Source organism: Lagenorhynchus albirostris, chromosome 17, assembly GCF_949774975.1.
Source record: "Lagenorhynchus albirostris chromosome 17, mLagAlb1.1, whole genome shotgun sequence".
NCBI lineage: Eukaryota > Metazoa > Chordata > Mammalia > Artiodactyla > Delphinidae > Lagenorhynchus > Lagenorhynchus albirostris.
The window spans coordinates 57,009,520-57,029,568 of record NC_083111.1 but is presented as its reverse complement, the minus strand read 5'-3'; the positions used below and the strand labels follow the sequence as shown (position 1 = coordinate 57,029,568).

The following is a 20,049-nucleotide window of genomic DNA, read 5'->3' as shown; positions in this document are numbered from 1 at the left end:
GGAGACAAGTTAGATGATTATTATAATTGGTTATAACAGTAATTCTCAAAGTGTGGTCCCTGAGCAGCAGCATATTACCTGGGAACTTGTTGGAAACGTGGATTTTAGGGTCTCCCTCAGATTTAACCCAGTCAGAAATTCCTGAGGGGAGCTCAGCTCTCTGTGTTTGGATAAGTCCTTCTGGTGATTATGTTATCTACTAAAGTTTGAGAACCATTGAGAAACCATGTTGAGGACTAAAACAAGATGTATACGTGGGAAAAGAGGGAAGGGGACAGTTTGAGAAAGATTTAGGAGGTAAAATTGTCAGTCTTTGGTGGTAGATTAAATGAGGGGAGATTTATGGGAGAAGGCTGGCCATTAACTGAGATCTAGCCTAAAGTAAGATTGCTGGATTGATAGAGGTGATGGGTTTTGTGGAGCCAGTTTGACTAAAGGATGGAATTGCAAAGTCCACATGATCAGTTGTATAAACTATATGAGGAAGTAAAAATCTGTAGCACCATATTGCACAACTTCAGGGAGTATGTGAATGGCATGCTCTGGAGCACAATTTGAAGGATTATATTGAGTACAGCATGAAAAGTGCTCCCTGGAGTGGAGCAATGTAGTAGCCCTGGACAAAATTGGGCATTAAGAAGATAAGAGATCTCCTGGATGCAGAGATGATGCTGTCATGGAAGGCATAATATGAGATAACTGGAAGGATAAAGGTTGTTATAAGAGAATGACTATTAGAACTGAGCATTTCAAGTGTAGCATAGTTCTGGGTGATAACGAGAATAAGAAAGATGGTGGAATATAGCTAGTCTCAAGGTCCAAGTGGAATCTTGTATCGAATTGTGTCACATTAAGCTTAGCCTCATGTTGCTTTAGCAGGTGGGAGTAGGAACTAATGGGAAAAAAAGGAAACACAGTCTATGTGAAAAACCCTAAGACAGCAGTTGAACATTGTCAGACTCCATATGCTGGGGAAGGCTGAAGTGGCAGACTCTAAGTACCCCTTATCTTCTCCTCCACCTCTAATCATTTAATAAATCCTGATGATTTTTACTTTTAATATATTTTGAGTAAACAACTTCCTTCCCATGTCTATTGCCACAAGTTGGTCAAGCTTTATCCACTCAAATCTAAAATGGCAATTCAAGCCTCATAATTAGAATTACTGTTCATCATTCTTTTTGTTTCATAGTTTCCCCATACAGTGGTTAGTTTAATTTTTCAAAGATTTTATTTTCTACATAAATTTTAGTTGCTCTGAAAGCTTTAGCAACTTTATGTTTTTATTTTAAAAATTCAATTGCTATAGCCTGCTATTTGAGAGTCTTCAGAAACTGATTATTATGTCTCTGACTTAATAATTATAGCTGGAATTTATTTAAAGCTTATGTTCCATGCCCATGTGGAGCGAATTATATATCCTATTTTTATTTAATCCTTAAGTCACAAGGGAAATAATATCATCTTTATATAGAGAGAGTTAAGTCTCAAAGAGGAGATATACCTTATTCAAGATCAGAGTCAAAGTTAAAGCCGAGTATACACACCTCTGGGGTCTGTTTTCTTTTTTACCTATATCTTACAGCTTTCTACTTTACTCCCAAATTCCCACCTCACTGTGTAAATTATCTATGATAACCAATCAAAAGTACTCTCTTTTTTTCCTAAACTATATGATGTATGTTTTAACCACAATACATTTTCTCATAATATTCTTATCTTTTCTACTTATATCAGTTGTTTTCAAACGTTAGTTTGCATTAAAATCACTTGGAGGGCTTTTTAAAACACAAATTGCTGGTTGCTACCCTAAGAGTTTCTGATGCAGTGGGTCTCAGCTAAGTTTCCAGAATTGGCATTTCTAACAAATTCCTAGGTTATGCTGAGGTTACTGGTCTGGGGACCACATTTTAAGAACCATTGTTCTATATATTTATCTAAATTACACATCCCTTAAAAGCTTATTGCAAATAGCATGTCTTCCATTGTATTTTTCTGCTACCAATCCAACCTTCAATAAACACCTTTATGTCCAATCTCATATTGCATTTACTGTCTTACATATTCACTGCCTCTTGTGTTGTTAGCTATCTTTATTTCCGTATCTGCCTTTATCCATCTTCATTTATCTGTCTCTATTTAACTGTCTGTTTGTCTATCTTATATTCATATGTAGCTTATTGGCCTTTTGGTATCATATATTTTCTTCAAATTACCATGGCAAATATTTGGCACCTATGTATACATTGTATTCAAGTATTTAATGATGATATGCACACAAAGAAATCTAAGGTTTTTTTTCTTCAGTTTTTTTCTGCAATTTTATTTTAAATCAGATTTCAGTTTCTTTTCCTTCCAACCTCTACCTTGCAGAATTTCTTTTGAAAGCATTTTCTCGTCCATGTTTTTATTCTATCTGTTGCTGTATTTGAAGTTGCATTGGGACATTTGTTTTTCTCTCTGTAATTTGCTATAGGTAGGAAGTGTTGTACAGTTCCACTGCAAAAAAGGACATCTTCTCCAAGGATCTACAACACGTACTTGCCTTCCTGACCTCACGTGGAGTGGAATTCAGCCTGAGTGCATACGTAAGTATTGTGGCTAAGAAAATTATACTTATGAAGGATAAGAATTTATATGCATTTTTTCCACATGTGAAAAATAAACTTATATGTGTGTAAAAGAGGTGTTGCATTGTTTTTTTAGGTTATTATAAAATATAATTCATGCATATAGTGTTTTACTGTAGCATACCCCCATGGCTAGTGGGGAGCATTATTCTTTAAGAAGTCAGAAGGCACAGGGCAAAATTTTGTTCTTTTTGAAAAGCTCTTGTAATTGCGTTCAGTTTGGTCACCAGGTAATTTTAGATGATGATTATTTTTTAGGTTCATAGATCTGCACCTATGAATCTGAAGTACTTGTGAGATACAGGAGGCTCCAACATAGTAGAGACTCAATCTTTTTCACTTGTGAAATTCTCTGAGAACCTGAGGAAAGCTAGAAATGTCCATGAAAGGATATATGCATGAATACCTTAACCAAAAATTTGAATACTACTTAGGATTTCCTGGAGCTTCTAAATGTGCACTGACTCTAAGTTGAAAGCACTTGCTGTACAGATTGAATAAGAGCAAAGATCACTAAACAGTCTTTTTTGAATACAGTTAGAAATAAATTTTAGCTGGTGAGTTATCTCTTTTTTCCCTCCTACTTCCTCTTTTTATTTCCTCTCCATCTTTTTTGTGGGGGAGAAAAATGAAGAGTAAGCAGGAATAAAAATACTCATCAGAATGGTTTCTAGCTTTTAGGATTTGCTGAAGTCCAAATAAGTCCTGTGAATTTACTCTATCCCTGTTCAGAACCACCCAAATAATCACAGGGGCCCCTGTGGATCCTCAGTTTACTGAAAAGCAGCAGAACACTCCACTGAGAAGTCATGTCACATGCCTGGCTGGCTTATATTTAAATACGGCAAAATTCCTTAAAAGAGAATTCCTCAGAGTGTGTACATACTTTAGAACAGCTGTGTGGGATATACTGAGGTATTTCATAGTAAACTAAGATTCTTTGATGACCTGCATATGGGATATGATGATTTAAATAAAATTAAATGGCTTCTGTTACTGCAGAGCATCTCAGAATATCTAATAGGTGCATAATGGGGCTTAAGAATGTAGCAGAAACAGACAATTTGTGTTTATTCTTAGCAGTATTTCCTCAATGAGAATTAAATTTTATTAACTGAATTATATTAAATATAAACCACATAACAAAATGTTTTTCACATAATGTTAAAAATATTAGCTATTATTTATAGCTTAGTACATATCCACTAGGAAACAAATGGAAAAAAATTTTTCCAAACAAATTTGTCCACAGAACACTTTTTCTCAGAGACCATCTTTAAGGGTCTATATCCATGAACAAATGATCAGAAATGTTGTCTTGCTTAGGGGGAGAATTCTTTGTAGCATCTATTTCTGATTAAGAAGGGAATGGTCATCATAAGACACAAAACAGGTGAACTGAGCGGCAGGGTCAGGGAGTGTCATAAGTGCAGGTTTAGTGGAATCAAAAAATTAAATGAATGAAAACATACTGGTAGCATATGGACCCAAAATATGGCCATAAAATTCCATATGCAAAAAATTATAAATTGTACTTTCTACATTAGGAGATATGAATATCAGAGCAAATTGTGGTTGAATTTACCTTTAGAAGACATGCTTTCTAATTTTAAATAAATATAATAAATAAAAATTATATATTAATATTTCCTAAACTGGTATAGAAAATCTGAGTTTGATCAACTTTAAAACTTATCTTAAGCAGGACTTATTAGATCCTTTAAAATGCTAATATATATTGTGACTCTCTAAAATGGTGATATAGTATACATTTATTAGCTTAATTATCCAGAGTTAGTCTTTTATTTTTTCTCTCAGTTTATATGTTAACAACCACCAGTGTTCCACAGATGATCGTTTATGAAATGCTAGTCTATGAAAACAACATTTACATTTACATTGATAAGCTTTCCTTGATTCATGAGAATAACAAGTTATATTTATATAAAGACATTAGCATACCTATAAAAATATATTGTGACTCCGATCTCAAAATTTTCTTAACATGTCTATAAAAATGAACATTTTTTCCCTTTTCTTAATATAGCCCACAGCTGTAAACAGCCAGAAACTCCTGCTCATGCAAATGTAGTAGGAATGGACCTTCCATCCCATGGGTATACATTAATTTATACCTGCCAGCCTGGCTTCTTCTTAGCAGGTGGAACAGAACATAGAGTGTGTAGATCTGATAACACCTGGAGTGGAAAAGTTCCTGTTTGTGAAGGTAAATTTTCTCTATAAAAGCTTTCAGCAGAAGATTTTGTACTGTTTAAGCTTTCCTCAGATACAAGAGACAAAAAAAAAAAATCAATTTAGATTAGCTTAGCAACAATGTAAATTTGTTCACCAACTCTAAGAGTAGGAGTGATGTAGACACTTTTGGATCCCAGGGCACAGAAATATTATTCAGGCCTTTTTATAGCTTCTTTTCCATGCTCTATTTTTAATTCTTGCCTTTATTACTTTTCCTAGTTCTCTATTCACAGTAGGTATATTAGTTTTCTAAGGCTGCCATAACAAAGTACCACAAGCTGGGTGACTTAAAAGAATAGGAATTTATTCTCTCACAGTTCTGAAAGCCAGAAGTCCAAAATCAAGGTGTCAACAAGGCCATGTATCCTCTGAAGGCTCTAGGGAAGAATCATTCCTTACCTCCTTTGAGCTTGTTATAGCTTCTGGCTATCCCTGGCATTCCTTGGTTCATAAATGCCTCACTACAATGTCTACCTCTATCTTCACATGGCCTTCTTTCCTATGTATCTCTATATGTCCTGTTCTCTTCTTATAAAAACACTAGTCATTGGACTTAGGGATTATTTCAGAAATATTTTACCTCAAGATTCTCACCAAATTACATCTTCAAAGACTCTGTTTCCAAATAAGGTCATGTTTTGAGGTTCCTAGTGAACATGAATTTGGAGTGTGTACTATTCAACCCACTATAGTAGGGAATATTGCTGCCAGCATTCCTGGGTTTATATCCTTCTGGTAGAATAACCCTAGCAGAAAGAGTCTTTCCCAAAACTTGGTCAGGAAAGCACTATATGAAAGTCTGATTGCCACAATTTGTAATGGAATCCATCTCCAAATTCATTTCTCAGCCACTATGATATGACAGTTTGACCAGATCTAGGTGATGTTTCCACCCATGTTGCTGCTTTGGTTGATCAGGACAATCCCCATCTGAACAAGATGTAATGAGTTTACCAGAGGAAAAAAGGGTTATGTTTCCAGAAGAAGGAACAAAGGAGGTTTTTCTAGAATTCTTGATAAAGTGATCAATACATTCTTTTTTTTTTTTCAGTCCTTCTAATTCTTTATGTCTTGTAGCCTTCACAAATGTAAATGACTTTCTCCTCTTGAAATGTTTTCACTCTCTTCTCTTAGTTAGAACATTACAGGTTTCTTTTTTCTTTTTTTTTTTTTTAATTTTTCATGATAGGAATCCCTTCTGTGTGAGATCTTATTCTTTTATTTGTTTACTTGTTATTGTCTTTCTCCACTCTCCTGTCCTTTCATCTGCCCTTCCCCGACTAGAATATAAGTTCAAAAGAAAAAGAAAAGAAAAAAAAGAAACTTTAATAAATCTAAATATGGCCCATTTTAGGGTTCTTTTATGTAAAAAAAAAAGAAACTTTGTCAAAGTATTTACAACTGTGATTTTAACCTTATATGTGAAAAGTGCCTTATATGTGAAAAGTGTTCAATCAATATTTGTTGAATAAATAAATATTTTATCTCCTCAAATTTCTGGCTACCTATTCTCCATTTCCTTTTTAAGCTTAATGTTTTCTACCCATTTTTTCTAAAGCTCAGTTCTTAGTCTTCTTTTCACTCTGTGTTCTCTCCCTAGGTGATCTGATCTCATTCAAGCCAATGACTTAAAGTTTCCTCTATGAAGGTTATTTGCAAATTAATATTTCTAGCTCATTTATCTTCTCTTAGCTCCAGAATTATATGCTCAATTTCTTACCTAATATCTCTTCTTGAATTTCTCAAAGACATTTAAATAATATATGCAAATCTAAACTCATCAATTTCCCTTCACTGTAAGTCTTCTCTTGATGTTCCCTAACTCAGTGGTACCATCATCACATAATAAATAGAAATCTAGTAGTCACCTTTGACATCTTCTTGTCTCTTTAAATCCACCAGAATTTTAGTAGGTTTAAAAAAATTCTATCCACTTTTGAATTTATCATCACTGTTACTGTAATCTAACTCAGCATTATCTCTACTGAGACTACTGAAATGTCTTTGACATCTTCTTGTCTCTTTAAATCCACCAGAATTTTAGTAGGTTTAAAAAATTCTATCCACTTTGGAGTTTATCATCACTGCTACTGTAATCTAACTCAGCATTATCTCTACTGAGACTACTGAAATGGCCTTCTAACTTCTCTGCCCAAATCAATATCCACTCCTTTCCAAATTGTTCTCCACCTTGCAGCCAAGGTGATGTTCAACCAAATAACTTCCCCTTAAAACCTTTAAAGACATTACTTTGTTCTTAGGAAAAATATGTATGTCTTTACAGGTCTACAAGCACTGCATATCACAGCTGCTTCAACTTTGCAGGCACTTTCAGCACCCCACATGATTTTGAGCTCCTTTTGGTTTGATTTAAAAACTTTAGTTTAACTCTTTACCTTTGAGACTAGCCAATTTCTTATGACATCATGGGGTACCTTAACAATTTCTAAGTCTTTTTTTTTTTTGGTGGGTGGGCATGCCGCACAGCTTGTGGGATCTTAGTTCCCTGTCCAGGGATCAAACCTGGGCCCAAGCAGTAAAAGGGCCAAGTCCTAACCACTGGACCACCAGGGAATTCCCAACAATTTTTAACTCTTAAACATGAACCCTACCCAAATTATTTGCCTTTAAGCAACAGGAACATACCCTCAGCCCTCAACTTCCATGTTGGAATCAACTGTTTCCATGTTGGTTTATGCCTTTAAAATAAGAAATAAGACCCCAAAATACTAAGGCAGCACTGATATTCCCTTTGCCCCACTGGACTGTAATGGGGATAATTATAGAAGTTGTTAGCTGAACAGAAGTGTTGAGTGAGGACTGAGATGCTATAGTGAACAGGACATTTTGGAGAAAACTATATGATATTTCAAAGAATAAAATTGACAATGCATCAAACTGTGTGTGTGTGTGTGTGTGTGTGTGTGTGTGTGTGTGTGTGTGTGTGTTATTAATTATATTAAATTTTGTAAAATTTTTGTTTCTTTTCATAGCTGGTTCCAAAATATTGGTGAAAGATCCTAGACCTGCGCTAGGAACACCCAGCCCAAAGCTAAGTGGTTAGTAATTTCAGTTGTTTTTCTAGTAGTCATGATTTCTCAAGGTGATCTTCTGTTGTATTGACAAAGTGACCATTTATTTAGAAAAATATATTTCAGTATGGGAAAACTATGCATTTTACTGTTTGGAATTTGAAGTTTGAAAATTTGTATTATAAGATACCAAACTTCGAGCAATGTAATACTGTGTCATGTTAATATTCCAAAAATATTGTATATAGTTGTCTCTATAAAATTTCCCTTCAAGAGTATCTGTAGATAGCTATAAAATAATGGCAATGGTTTATTTAAAACATTAAAATAAAAATTAGATTTACATATAATTTTTAAATATAAATTTTTTAAAGAAGGAACCAATACACTTGGAGTGAGAGTAAAAGTTCAGCAACTTCTAGAACTTGTCCAGTTTATTTTCAGTAATTTGATTTAAAAATAAAATTTTTAGTCGTTAAAAATATGGGCCTTGAAGTCCTACAACCTTGATGTAATCCCCATGTTATACACTGCCTACCCTATGACTTTGGAAAAGTTAATTTCTACATCTGAGCCTCCATTTCTTTACCTATACAAAAGATATATTGATTAGATTAATATGAATGAACTTCATAAAAATGAAGCACAAAGTGCTTGGCTCATGGTAAGGGCTCAGTATACGAGAGCTTCTTTTTAATGTATTAGTATGTATTTTATTTACATGGTAGGAATGAAAAGCTACACATAAAATTAAAGGCTCAGCATTTAATCTTTACCTTGGAAATAGATTTGGTCCAGTTGTAATAAGCCAGGTAGAGTGTTAGAATCTAATTTTAGTTGGTTTAAAAAGTTCTCAATGTACATGCTATTAAACTGGACTGCCTACCAAAAAAATTAGTCTGAGAAACTGATTTTTTTCAACAGTCAGTGAAAACAGACTGAATTTCTCTAAGGTGACCAAAAAATATGTCATCATGAGAGAGAAAGTGTTGCATGGATTCAGAAAACCACAATGGTCCCAGCCCCTGGTAACCTCTATTCTACTTTCTGTCTCTATGAATTTCCCTATTCTAGGTGCTTCATATAAGAGGAATCACACAATGCTTGTCCTTTTGTGTCTGACTCGATAATGCTCCGTTGAATGTATATACCATATTTTATTTATCCATTCAGCTGTTCACTGACATTAGGATTGTTTTCACCTTTTTGGCTAGTGTGAATAATCCTGTGAACACTAGTATACGAGATTCTTTTTGATTTCCTGCTTTCCATTCTTTTGGGTGGTAGTAGAATTGCTGGATCATGTGGTAATTCTAGGTTTAACTTTTTTGAGAAACTGCCAAACGGTTTTCCAAAGCAGTTGAGTCATTTTACATTCCCACCAGCAAAGTACCAGGGTTTCACGTCCTCACCTACACTTGTTATTTCCTTTTTACCACAACTTTTAAAAAAAAGAAAAACAAAGACTTAGTGCAGGGTTGTAATTATAACTCAAAATGTGTTCAATATAAGACTAGGTTTGCCTCATTTTTAGGTAAATATCTTCCATTGGACCTTTCATTTCATGTCCACTGTTAAAATGTTTACCATTAATGATTAAAGGACTTTTTTCTGATTAAAAAAAAAAAGAAAGAAAACCACAATGGTCAATCAGTGCCCAGAACTTTCCAAGAAAGATACTTTATCTGGGAGCAGATGTGTACCCTGAATAATAGCTCCAGCATATCAAGTATAAATCTAGACTGTCCTGGGCAAAACATGGCCAATGGCTACCAATAAATATTTCAGGCTGACAAAAAAATTTTTTTAAAGAATATGGAAGAACTAAACAACAAAACTAATATGTTTGATGTAAAATATATATATATATATATATTTCTCATCAACCAATTAAATAATATATACTTTCTTTAAAGGCACATGGGACAGCTATAAGAATTGATCATATATTAAGCAATAAAAAAATCTACACAAATTTCAAAGCAAAGTTAGTCTTACCTGACCATGATGCAGTTAAAAGTTAATAAGAAAATGGATAAAATTTTTAAATTCCTCAGTATTTGGAAATTAAGAACAAAATTAATACTGATGAATAACTCATGAATTGAAGAAGAAATTAAAATGGAAAATATAACAATATAGTTTAGTTATGCTGAAAAATCTAGATATCAAAACTTGGGAGCTAGAGCAAAAGTAAAGATGTGAGGGAAATATAAAGTCTTAAACCCTTACATTAGAAGAAAAGAAAGCCTTAGAATTAATAACTGTCCCTGTTAAGAAGATACAAAAAGTATAATGGAATGATCAAAAGAAAGCAGAACTCAATGTAATAAAAATGATCAAACAAACCAAAAAAACCGCAAAAATATAACAGAAGAATCTCAACAGAGTCAAAAGTAGTTCTTTAAAAGAAAATGTACAAAGTGAATAATTTCTGTTAAGATTGATCAAGAAAGGAACAAAAAGTAGTAACATTTCAAAAGGAAACGTGAAAACCTACATAGAGTAGATTGAATAAATTAGCAATATATAACAGAAAACTACTGTAACTGTCAATTTTAAAAAACTTAAACATTGACAAATTACTAGAAAAGTGGATTTTAACATAACTAATAGGAGAAAACTCGAATAATCCCATAACAAAGTAATAGTTAAAGCTATTTCCACAAGGTAAACCTGTTCCATATGCCTCTACTGATAAGTTCTACCAAATTTTGAAGGAACAGATCATCCCAGTTTTATAAAACTATCAAAAAAAACCCTCATTTGATGGATCCAACATAACTCTAATAACTCAGGTAAAGACACTATAAAAAGAGAAAATTACAGGCCCATTTGACATAAGATTATAGATGAAAAAATCCTACATAAAGCCTTAGCAAATCAAATACAGTTGACCCTGAACAGAAAGTGGGTTAGGGGCATTGGCCGTCAGTGCAGTCAAAAATTTGCATATAACTTATTGTTGACCCTCAGTATGTGGCTCCTCCTTACCCAAGATTCCTTCATATCTGTGATTCCACATCTATGAATTCAACTAACCACGGATCAGTACAGTAGTACTATAGTATTTACTGTTGAAAACAATCTGTGCATAAGTGGACCCTCACAGTTCAAATCCATGTTGTTCAAGGATTAACTGTACAACATTATAGTAAAGATGACACATCATTACCAAATTGGGTTAATGATAGATTTACAGGGATATTTTCATGTTAAATAATCCTTAAAAGTAATCTATCACATTAAGAGATTAAACATGCAAAAATTATGATTATGATCATCTAAATTATGATCATCTAAATTATGATCATCTAAATACTTGCACAGAAACTACTTTGTAAGATTGAACATCTATTTATAATTTTTAAAAACTTTTAATAAATTAGAAAGGAAAAGAATTTCTTTAACCTGAGTGAAGGTATCTATAAAACTCTAGAACAATGTCATCTTAAGTGGGAAAACAGAAGCATTTCATTTAAAATCATGACACAGTGATTAGATTACTCCAAAGTAACAATTAAATTTGGCAGTGGTATCAGTGTCAGGAACATGATACTCTATATGGTAATGCTATGAGGCCTATGTAACAAAGTTTAGATTCAAAACTGTCTTGAAAAATAAAGATCGTAACCATCATTGTCTTCCTCCTTTTCACTGTGCTCCACATCAGTAATAGTTAGATGACATTTTAGAGTTTAGAAAGAACTGCCAAATATACAATCACATTTAAATCTCAAATTAGACTTAACAATAGAAAGTATTGTCATCTCCTTGTACGTAGGGATTTAAATGACCAACTAGCGTCTGCCTCTCCCATCCTATCATTAGTTACATTTCTCAGTTATGTGTGAGAAAGGTGGAGGGTGGTGGTGGCATGCTGGAGCTGACCGGTAGAGCTTTGCCATAGCCAGTTCTGTGCATTCTTCCAGACTCTGCGTTCAGTGATGTCATGTTCATAGTTTGAAATCTGACATCACGGGAATATTTACACTATAGAATCAGCAAATAGTACAACCAGTTTGTTGGTTTGTTTGTTTTCTGGAGAGCCAGTTGTTAAACATTTACTACCACATCAATGATTAATCCTGATACAATGTTCTTTGCTGCTGCTGGTACCTACTTCTTTCCATTGCTATTTTCTCCTGCCACGGGGGTTCTCTTTAGTCTCCTTCAACCAACTTCCTTAATTCCCCTAAGCACAATGACAAGATCACCAAGTGTAGCAGATTTTCGTTAAATATTCAGGGGTATCAAACAGTAAGCATAATACAGGCCAGGGAAAATAAACAATCAGAAAGATAAGAATAACACATTTATTGAGTACCTACTATATGCCTTCACACTACTGTTAGAACATCTTTCTCCCTTGCTCTTCCTCCTATCTCTACAACTAAGAGCCTATTACCTCCAAATTCCAGATCTTTCTAATGAAGGATAATTTAGCTTGTCACTCCCTCCTCCAAACTTATTTTAGGTATGATTTTTGAGTTAACTGCTCTTTAAGGTGCTTACCAAATCAAGGGCTTTTTACGCATACACCGTATCAAATTTTTAGGTAAGGTCTCCTGTACATACAGAGCATAGCTGTGTAGTTTGAGGTTTGGGGAGGGAGTGCCACTATAAGGGTGACTTGGCAAAGGTCCCAGAGCCAGGACTATGGATTTTTCATGATACTAACTGCATGTTCACTAACTATATATTTTATTAGCAACTATGTAATGATCTATGAGACCCACGGTTTCCCTATTTTACCTGTATAATACTAATGATAGCAACTAACACTTATCAAAACTCTTCATATTCATTATCTCATATCAGATATCAGATATCTCATATCTTCATATCTCATTATCTCATTCAATATCTCATTACAATCTTCCTTGTAACTCTGTGTTAATCTCACATTACTGATGAGGAAATTCGGGTTTAGAGAGTTAAGTAACTTAGGGAAAACCACACAGTTTATAAATTGTAGAGGAGGGACGGAAATACAAACGGTCTAGTTCCAGTGCCTGCACTTCTAGTCCTTCTGCTATATTGCTTTTGAATAATCATAGAAAAAAATAATCATGTTGGTTGAAATACTCAGTAAAAAATCTTGAGTGCATTGTATGTTCATCTTCTACCATAGTATTGTTTTACTTGTTTGCCTAGTAGAATTCAGGGAATGTACAATTTGTAACACAGTCTCTGTGATCTGAGCAGTAAAAACTGTGATGTATGTAGAGAAAAACAGGTAACAAATGTCAATAACTTGTTAGGGAAAAAAAAAGGCTTTCCTCTAAATCCATGTCATTCATTCAGTCACACAAATAGGCAGGCTCTTTTGAATAGCTGATTTCTGAGGATGTGCTTTAATGTGATGTACAGAATTAATGGAAGCTCTCTCAGCCTCTTACCAGGATCTGAGAAGACTTTGACATACCTACTTTATATTAGCTATAAATTACATAACTAATTTATATAAATATAATGACTTATTTGTCTGCATTTAACATTAAGAGTGTTTCTTATTTGGATGAAAGGTTTACATTAGAATATTCTTTGATTCTACCACAGTTCATCTCTTTCCCATGAGAGTTATCCAATTCTAGTGACAATTCTTTTATTTCCATAAATACCTGTAAACCTCAAAGCTGTCAGGAGCAAAACAGGTAGAGCCCTGTTCTTCTTCAGGAGCATCTATTATTGAAATAACTGAACTCAGTATTCTGTAAAGGGGTAAAAAAGGTCAAAGGAGCATCTCTCCTGACAGTCTCCCAAGGCTTTTATGCAAGGGGGGGTTTTAACTCTATGCTCTTCCTATGAACCTATTCCTACTGCTAGGAGAAAAGCAGGCCTCTTGGGACTTGTATATAGACTGACTTGGCCCAGTAAAATCATTTTATTTTCCTTCTGAAAGAAAGATATTATTATAGGAAACAAAATATAAGTAAACTTGATATTTAGCTGGATTCTAAATATGTCTTATGTCATTAATTGGTTTTGTTTATTTATCACTCATTGATGATGTATGTACAAATCTAGATTATTATTTTGGTTTATTCTAAAAAAATTAAAACACTTATGTGAAGAATTCATTTTATAATGTAAATTCTATATTATTGTATATTTAGAAAAATATGATTATTCAATAAACTAATACTCATTAATCTGGTATTTAATGCTTATATTTACAGGGCACTGTAAAATTAACATATATGTTTATTTAATCTATTCACAGTTCCTGATGATGTGTTTGCCCAAAATTATATATGGAAAGGCTCTTACAATTTTAAAGGAAGGAAACAACCCATGACCTTGACAGTTACTAGTTTCAATGCTTCCACTGGGAGAGTCAATGCAACACTCAGTAACAGCAACATGGAACTACTACTTTCAGGTATCACATTAAAGAACAGCAAACAATGCCTTTATGCCTTCATTTCCATCATCTCATCATTTTTTTAGTGATTTTTATACTGTGAAATATTTGCTATATTTTTGATGACATTCATAATTCATTCAGAAACAAGGCTTTCTGTTTTTTTGATTGATGCATGAATATTACTACACAAATACAAAACTCTGTGATTCTGAAGTAAGCTCCCTCAAGAATATTCCTATGTGGCTAGAATGACATGTCATGAAATAGAACAGAACTTTTAATTTGAATATAACTAACTCCTTCTCTATTCTCATAACACCAAAGAGATTGGATCGGTGATTTGCAAGCTATTCTATGGTCACAAAATTATGTCTTCAAATGAGAATGTTTAGAAGGACACTACAATTTAAGACAGAAAAGGTAGAGTTACACTACCTTAAACAGGCAAACAGAACCCAGAGCCCTATCCATCTGCTCAACTTTCTCAGGTCTATGTTTCCTCTATCTAATGCACTTCCCTCATTATCTTTGAATACTGTGTTTTTTTCTGACATTCAAATGTTTCCTCAAATGTCATCTTGTCAACAGTACTTCTGATGACCCTATCTAAAGTAGGCTTCACATTACAAATAGACTCACTCTTAGTCATAGGCAGTCTTATCTTGTTTCATTCTCTTTTCACTATTTGAAATTATAGTATAGTGTAGTGTAGTGTAGTGTAGTATAGTATAGTATGACATGACATGATTTGTCTATACTCCAGCAATACAAGCTCTAAGAGAGCAGCTCTTTGCCTTCCAGTTCATTACTAATGCCTCAGATGTTAGAAATGCATCTGGACTCCCATGGGCACATGCACAGGAGCTGCTCCTGCCCCACACTCCCTCCCTCTGACTTTCACTTCCCAGCTGCCAAGATCTTGGAAGCTTTGAAGCTCAGCATGGGATTCTTCCACTGAGTGAGTGGTCCTGTGTCCCACATTGGCGTTGCTCATTTGGTTGATGAAGACATACTGACAGAGTTGTTGTTGGTTTTACCCTTTTGCCTTCTCACTAGCAATGCAAACTAGAGACTGTATCTCCACACCCTTAACAACAGAGCATACTGTCAAGCTTTTGAACTTCTGCTGATCTGCCGTGTGGCTGACGGTGTCTTGGTGCTCCAGCTGAGTGTCAGGCCTGTGCCTTTGAGGTGGGAGAGCTGAGTTCAGGACACTGGTCCACCAGAGATCTCCCAGCTCCACATAATACCAAATGGTGAAAGCTCTCCCAGAGATCTCCATCTCAATGCTAACACCCAGCTCCACTCAACAACCAGCAAGCTACAGTACTGGACACCGTATGTCAAACAACTAGCAAGACAGGAACACAATCCCACCCATTAGCAGAGAGGCTGCCTAAAATCATAATAAGTTCACAGACACCCCAAAACACACCACTGGTTGGGGTCCTGCCCACCAGAAAGACAAGATCCAGCCTCATCCACCAGAACACAGGCGCCAGTCCCCTCCACCAGGAAGCCAACACAACCCACTGAACCAACCTTAGCCAATGGGGGCAGACAACAAAAACAATGGGAACTACGAACATACAGCCTGTGAAAAGGAGAGCCCAAACACAGTAAGTTATGCAAAATGAGAAGACAGAGAAACACACAGCAGATGAAGGAATAAGGTAAAAACTCACCAGACCAAACAAATGAAGAGGAAATAGGCAGTGTACCCAAAAAAGAATTCAGAGTAATGACAGTAAAGATGATCCAAAATCTTTGAAGTAGAATGGAGAAAATACAACAAACGTTTAACAAGGACCTATAAGAACTAAAGAGCAAATAAACAGAGATGAACAACACAATAAATGAAATTAAAAATTCTCTAGAAGGGATCAATAGCAGAATAACTGAGGCAGAAGAACGGATAAGTGACCTGGAAGATAAAACAGTGGAAATAACTACTGCAGAGCAGAATAAAGAAAAAAGAATGAAAAGAATTGAGGACAGTCTCAAAGACCTCTAGAACAACATTAAATGCACCAACATTTGAATTACAGGGGCCCCAGATGAAGAAGAGAAAAAGAAAGGGACTGAGAAAATATTTGAAGAGATTATAGTTGAAAACCACCTTAATATGGGAAAGGAAATAGTTAATCAAGTCCAGGATGCACAGACAGGCCCATACAGGATAAATCCAAGGAGAAACACGCCAAGAGACATATTAATCAAACTATCAAAAATTAAATACAAAGAACAAATATTAAAAGCAGCAAGGGAAAAGCAACAAGTAACACATAAGGGAATCCCCATAAGGTTAACAGCTGATTTTTCAGCAGAAGCTCTGCAAGCCAGAAGGGAGTGGCAGGACATATTTAAAGTGATGAAAGAGACAAACCTACAGTCAAGATTACTCTACCCAGCAAGGATCCCATTCACATTTGACAGAGAAATTAGAAGCTTTACAGACAAGCAAAAGCTAAGAGAATTCAGCACCACCAACCCAGCTTTGCAACAAATGCTAAAGGAACTTCTCTAGGCAGGAAATGCAAGAGAAGGAAAAGACCTACAATAACAAACCGAAAACAATTAAGAAAATGGTAATAGGAACATACATATCGATAATTACCTTAAATGTAAAAGGATTAAATGCTCCCACCAAAAGACATAGACTGACTGAATGGATACAAAAACAAGACCCATATATATGCTGTCTACAAGAGACCCTCTTCAGACCTAGGGACACAAACAGATTGAAAGTAACAGGATGGAAAAAGATATTCCATGCAAATGGAAATCAAAAGAAAGCTGGAGTAGCAATTCTCATATGAGACAAAATAGATTTTAAAATAAAGACTATTAGAAGAGACAAAGAAGGATGCTACATAATGATCAAGGAATCAATTCAAGAAGATGATATAGCGATTGTAAATATTTATGCACCCAACATATGAGCATCTCAATACATAAGGCAAAATATAATAGCCATAAAAGGGGAAATCGACAGTAACACAATCATAGTAGGGGACTTTAACACCCCACTTTCACCAATGGACAGATCATCCAAAATGAAAATAAATAAGGAAACACAAGCTTTAAATAATACATTAAACTAGATGGACTTAATTGATATTTATAGGACATTCCATCCAAAAACAACAGAATACACTTTCTTCTCGAGTGCTCATGGGGCACTCTCCAGGATAGAGCATATATTGGGTCACAAATCAAGCCTTGGTAAATTTAAGAAAATTGAAATTGTATCAAGTATCTTTTCTGACCACAGTGCTATGAGACTAGATATCAATTACAGAAAAACTATAAAAAATACAAACACAGAGAGGCTAAACAATACACTACTTAATAACCAAGAGATCAATGATGAAATCAAAGAGGAAATCAAAAAATACCTAGAAACAAATGACAATGAAAACACGACAACCCATAACCTATGAGATGTAGCAAAAGCAGTTCTAAGAGGGAAGGTTATAGCAATACAATCCTACCTCAAGAAACAAGAAACATCTCAAATAAACAACCTAACCTTACACCTAAAGCAATTAGAGAAAGAAGAACAAAAAAACCCCGAAGTTAGCAGAAGGAAAGAAATCATAAAGATCAGATCAGAAATAAAGGAAAAAGAAATGAAGGAAACAATAGCAAAGATCAATAAAACTAAAAATGGTTCTTTGAGAAGATAAATAAAATTGATAAACCATTAGCCAGACTCATCAAGAAAAAAAGGGAGAAGATGCAAATCAATAGAATTAGAAATGAAAAAGGAGAAGTAACAACTGACAATGCATAAATACAAAGGATCATGAGAGATTACTACAAGCAACTATATGCCAATAAACTGGAAAAGCTGGAAGAATTGGATAAATTCTTAGAAAAGCACAACCTTGAGACTGAACCAGGAAGAAAGAGAAGATATAAACAGACCTATCACAAGCACTGAAATTGAGATTGTGATTAAAAATCTTCCAACAAACATAAGCACAGGACCAGATGGCTTCACAGGTGAATACTATGAACCATTTAGAGAAGAGCTAACAGGTATCCTTCACAAACTCTTGCAAAATATAGCAGAGGGAGGAACACTCATTCTATGAGGCCACCATCACCCTGATAACCAAAACCAGAAAAAGATGTCACAAAGCAAGAAAACTGCAGTCCAATATAACTGATGAACATAGATACAAAAATCCTAAACAAAATACTAGGAAACAGAATCCAACAGTACATTAAAAGGATCATATACCATGATCAAGTGGGGTTTATCCCAGGAATGCAAGGGTTCTTCAATATACACAAATCAATCAATGTGATACATCATATTTACAAACTGAAGGAGAAAAACCACATGATCATCTCAGTAGATGCAGAAAAAGCTTTCAACAAAGCTCAACACCCATTTATGATAAAAACCCTCTAAAAAGTAGTTATAGAGGGAACTTACCTCAACATAATAAAGGCCATATACGACAAACCCATAGCCAACATCGTTCTCAATGGTGAAAAACTGAAAGCATTTTTTCTAAGATCAGGAACAAGACAAGGATGTCCACTGTCACCACTGCTATTCAACAAAGTCTTGGAAGTCCTAGACACAGCAATCAGAGAAGAAAAAGAAATAAAAGGAATCCAAATCAGAAAAGAAGAAGGACAGGGGCTTCCCTGGTGGCGTAGTGGTTGAGAGTCCGCCTGCCAATGCAGGGGACGTGGGTTTGTGCCCCGGTCCAGGAGGATCCCACATGCTGCGGAGTGGCTGGGCCCGTGAGCCATGGCCACTGAGCCTGCGCATCTGGAGCCTGTGCTCTGCAATGGGAGAGGCCACAGCAGTGAGAGGCCCACGTATCGCAAAAAAAAAAAAAAGAAGAAAGACAGCTGTCACTGTTTGCAGGTGACATGATACTATACATAGAGAATCCTAAAGATGCTACCAGAAAACTACTAGAGTTAATCAACTGAATTTGGTAAAGTAGCAGGATACAAAATTAAGGCACAAAAATCTCTTGCATTGCTATACACTAATGATGAAAAATCTGAAAGAGAGATTAAGGAAACACTCCCATTTATCATGGCAACAAAAATAATAAAATACCTAGGAATAAACCCACCTAAGGAGACAAAAGACCTGTATGCAGAAAACTATAAGACACTAATGAAAGAAATCAAAGATGATACAGATGGAGAGATATACCATGTTCTTGGATTGGAAGAATCAACATTGTGAAAATGACTATACTACCCAAAGCAATCTACAGATTCAGTGCAATCCCTATCAAACTACCAATGGCATTTTTCACAGAACTAGAACAAAAAAATTTCACAATTTGTATGGAGACACAAAAGACCACGAATAGCCAAAGCAATCTTGAGAAAGAAAAACGGAGCTGGATTAATCAGGCTCCCTGACTTCAGACTATACGAGAAAGCTACAGTAATCAAGACAGTATGGGACTGGAACAAAAAAAGAAATATAGATCAATGGAACAGGATAGAAAGCCCAGAGATAAACCCACACACATATGGTCACCTTATCTTTGATATAGGAGTCAAGAATATACAATGTAGAAAAGACTGTTCAATAAGAGGTGCTGGGAAAACTGGACAACTACATGTAAAAGAATGAAATTAGAACACTCCCTAACACCATACACAAAAATAAACTCAAAAAGGATTAAAGACCTAAATGTGCAGACACTATAAAACTCAGAGGAAAACATAGGCAGAACACTCTATGAGATAAATCACAGCAAGATCCTTTTTG

General features: G+C 34.9%; 1 protein-coding gene across 3 annotated transcripts in view; it reads left to right on the top strand.

The window, feature by feature from the left end:
* Positions 1-20,049, top strand: part of CSMD3 (CUB and Sushi multiple domains 3) — a 1,076,690-nt gene that overhangs the window by 1,046,752 nt on the left and 9,889 nt on the right. For all 3 annotated transcript variants that reach the window (XM_060127236.1, XM_060127235.1, XM_060127234.1), the window contains 4 exons: positions 2,477-2,588; positions 4,678-4,857; positions 7,880-7,945; positions 14,145-14,303. In XM_060127236.1, coding sequence (XP_059983219.1) covers positions 2,477-2,588; positions 4,678-4,857; positions 7,880-7,945; positions 14,145-14,303 — 517 coding nt within the window. The remainder of the gene's footprint in view (positions 1-2,476; positions 2,589-4,677; positions 4,858-7,879; positions 7,946-14,144; positions 14,304-20,049) is intronic.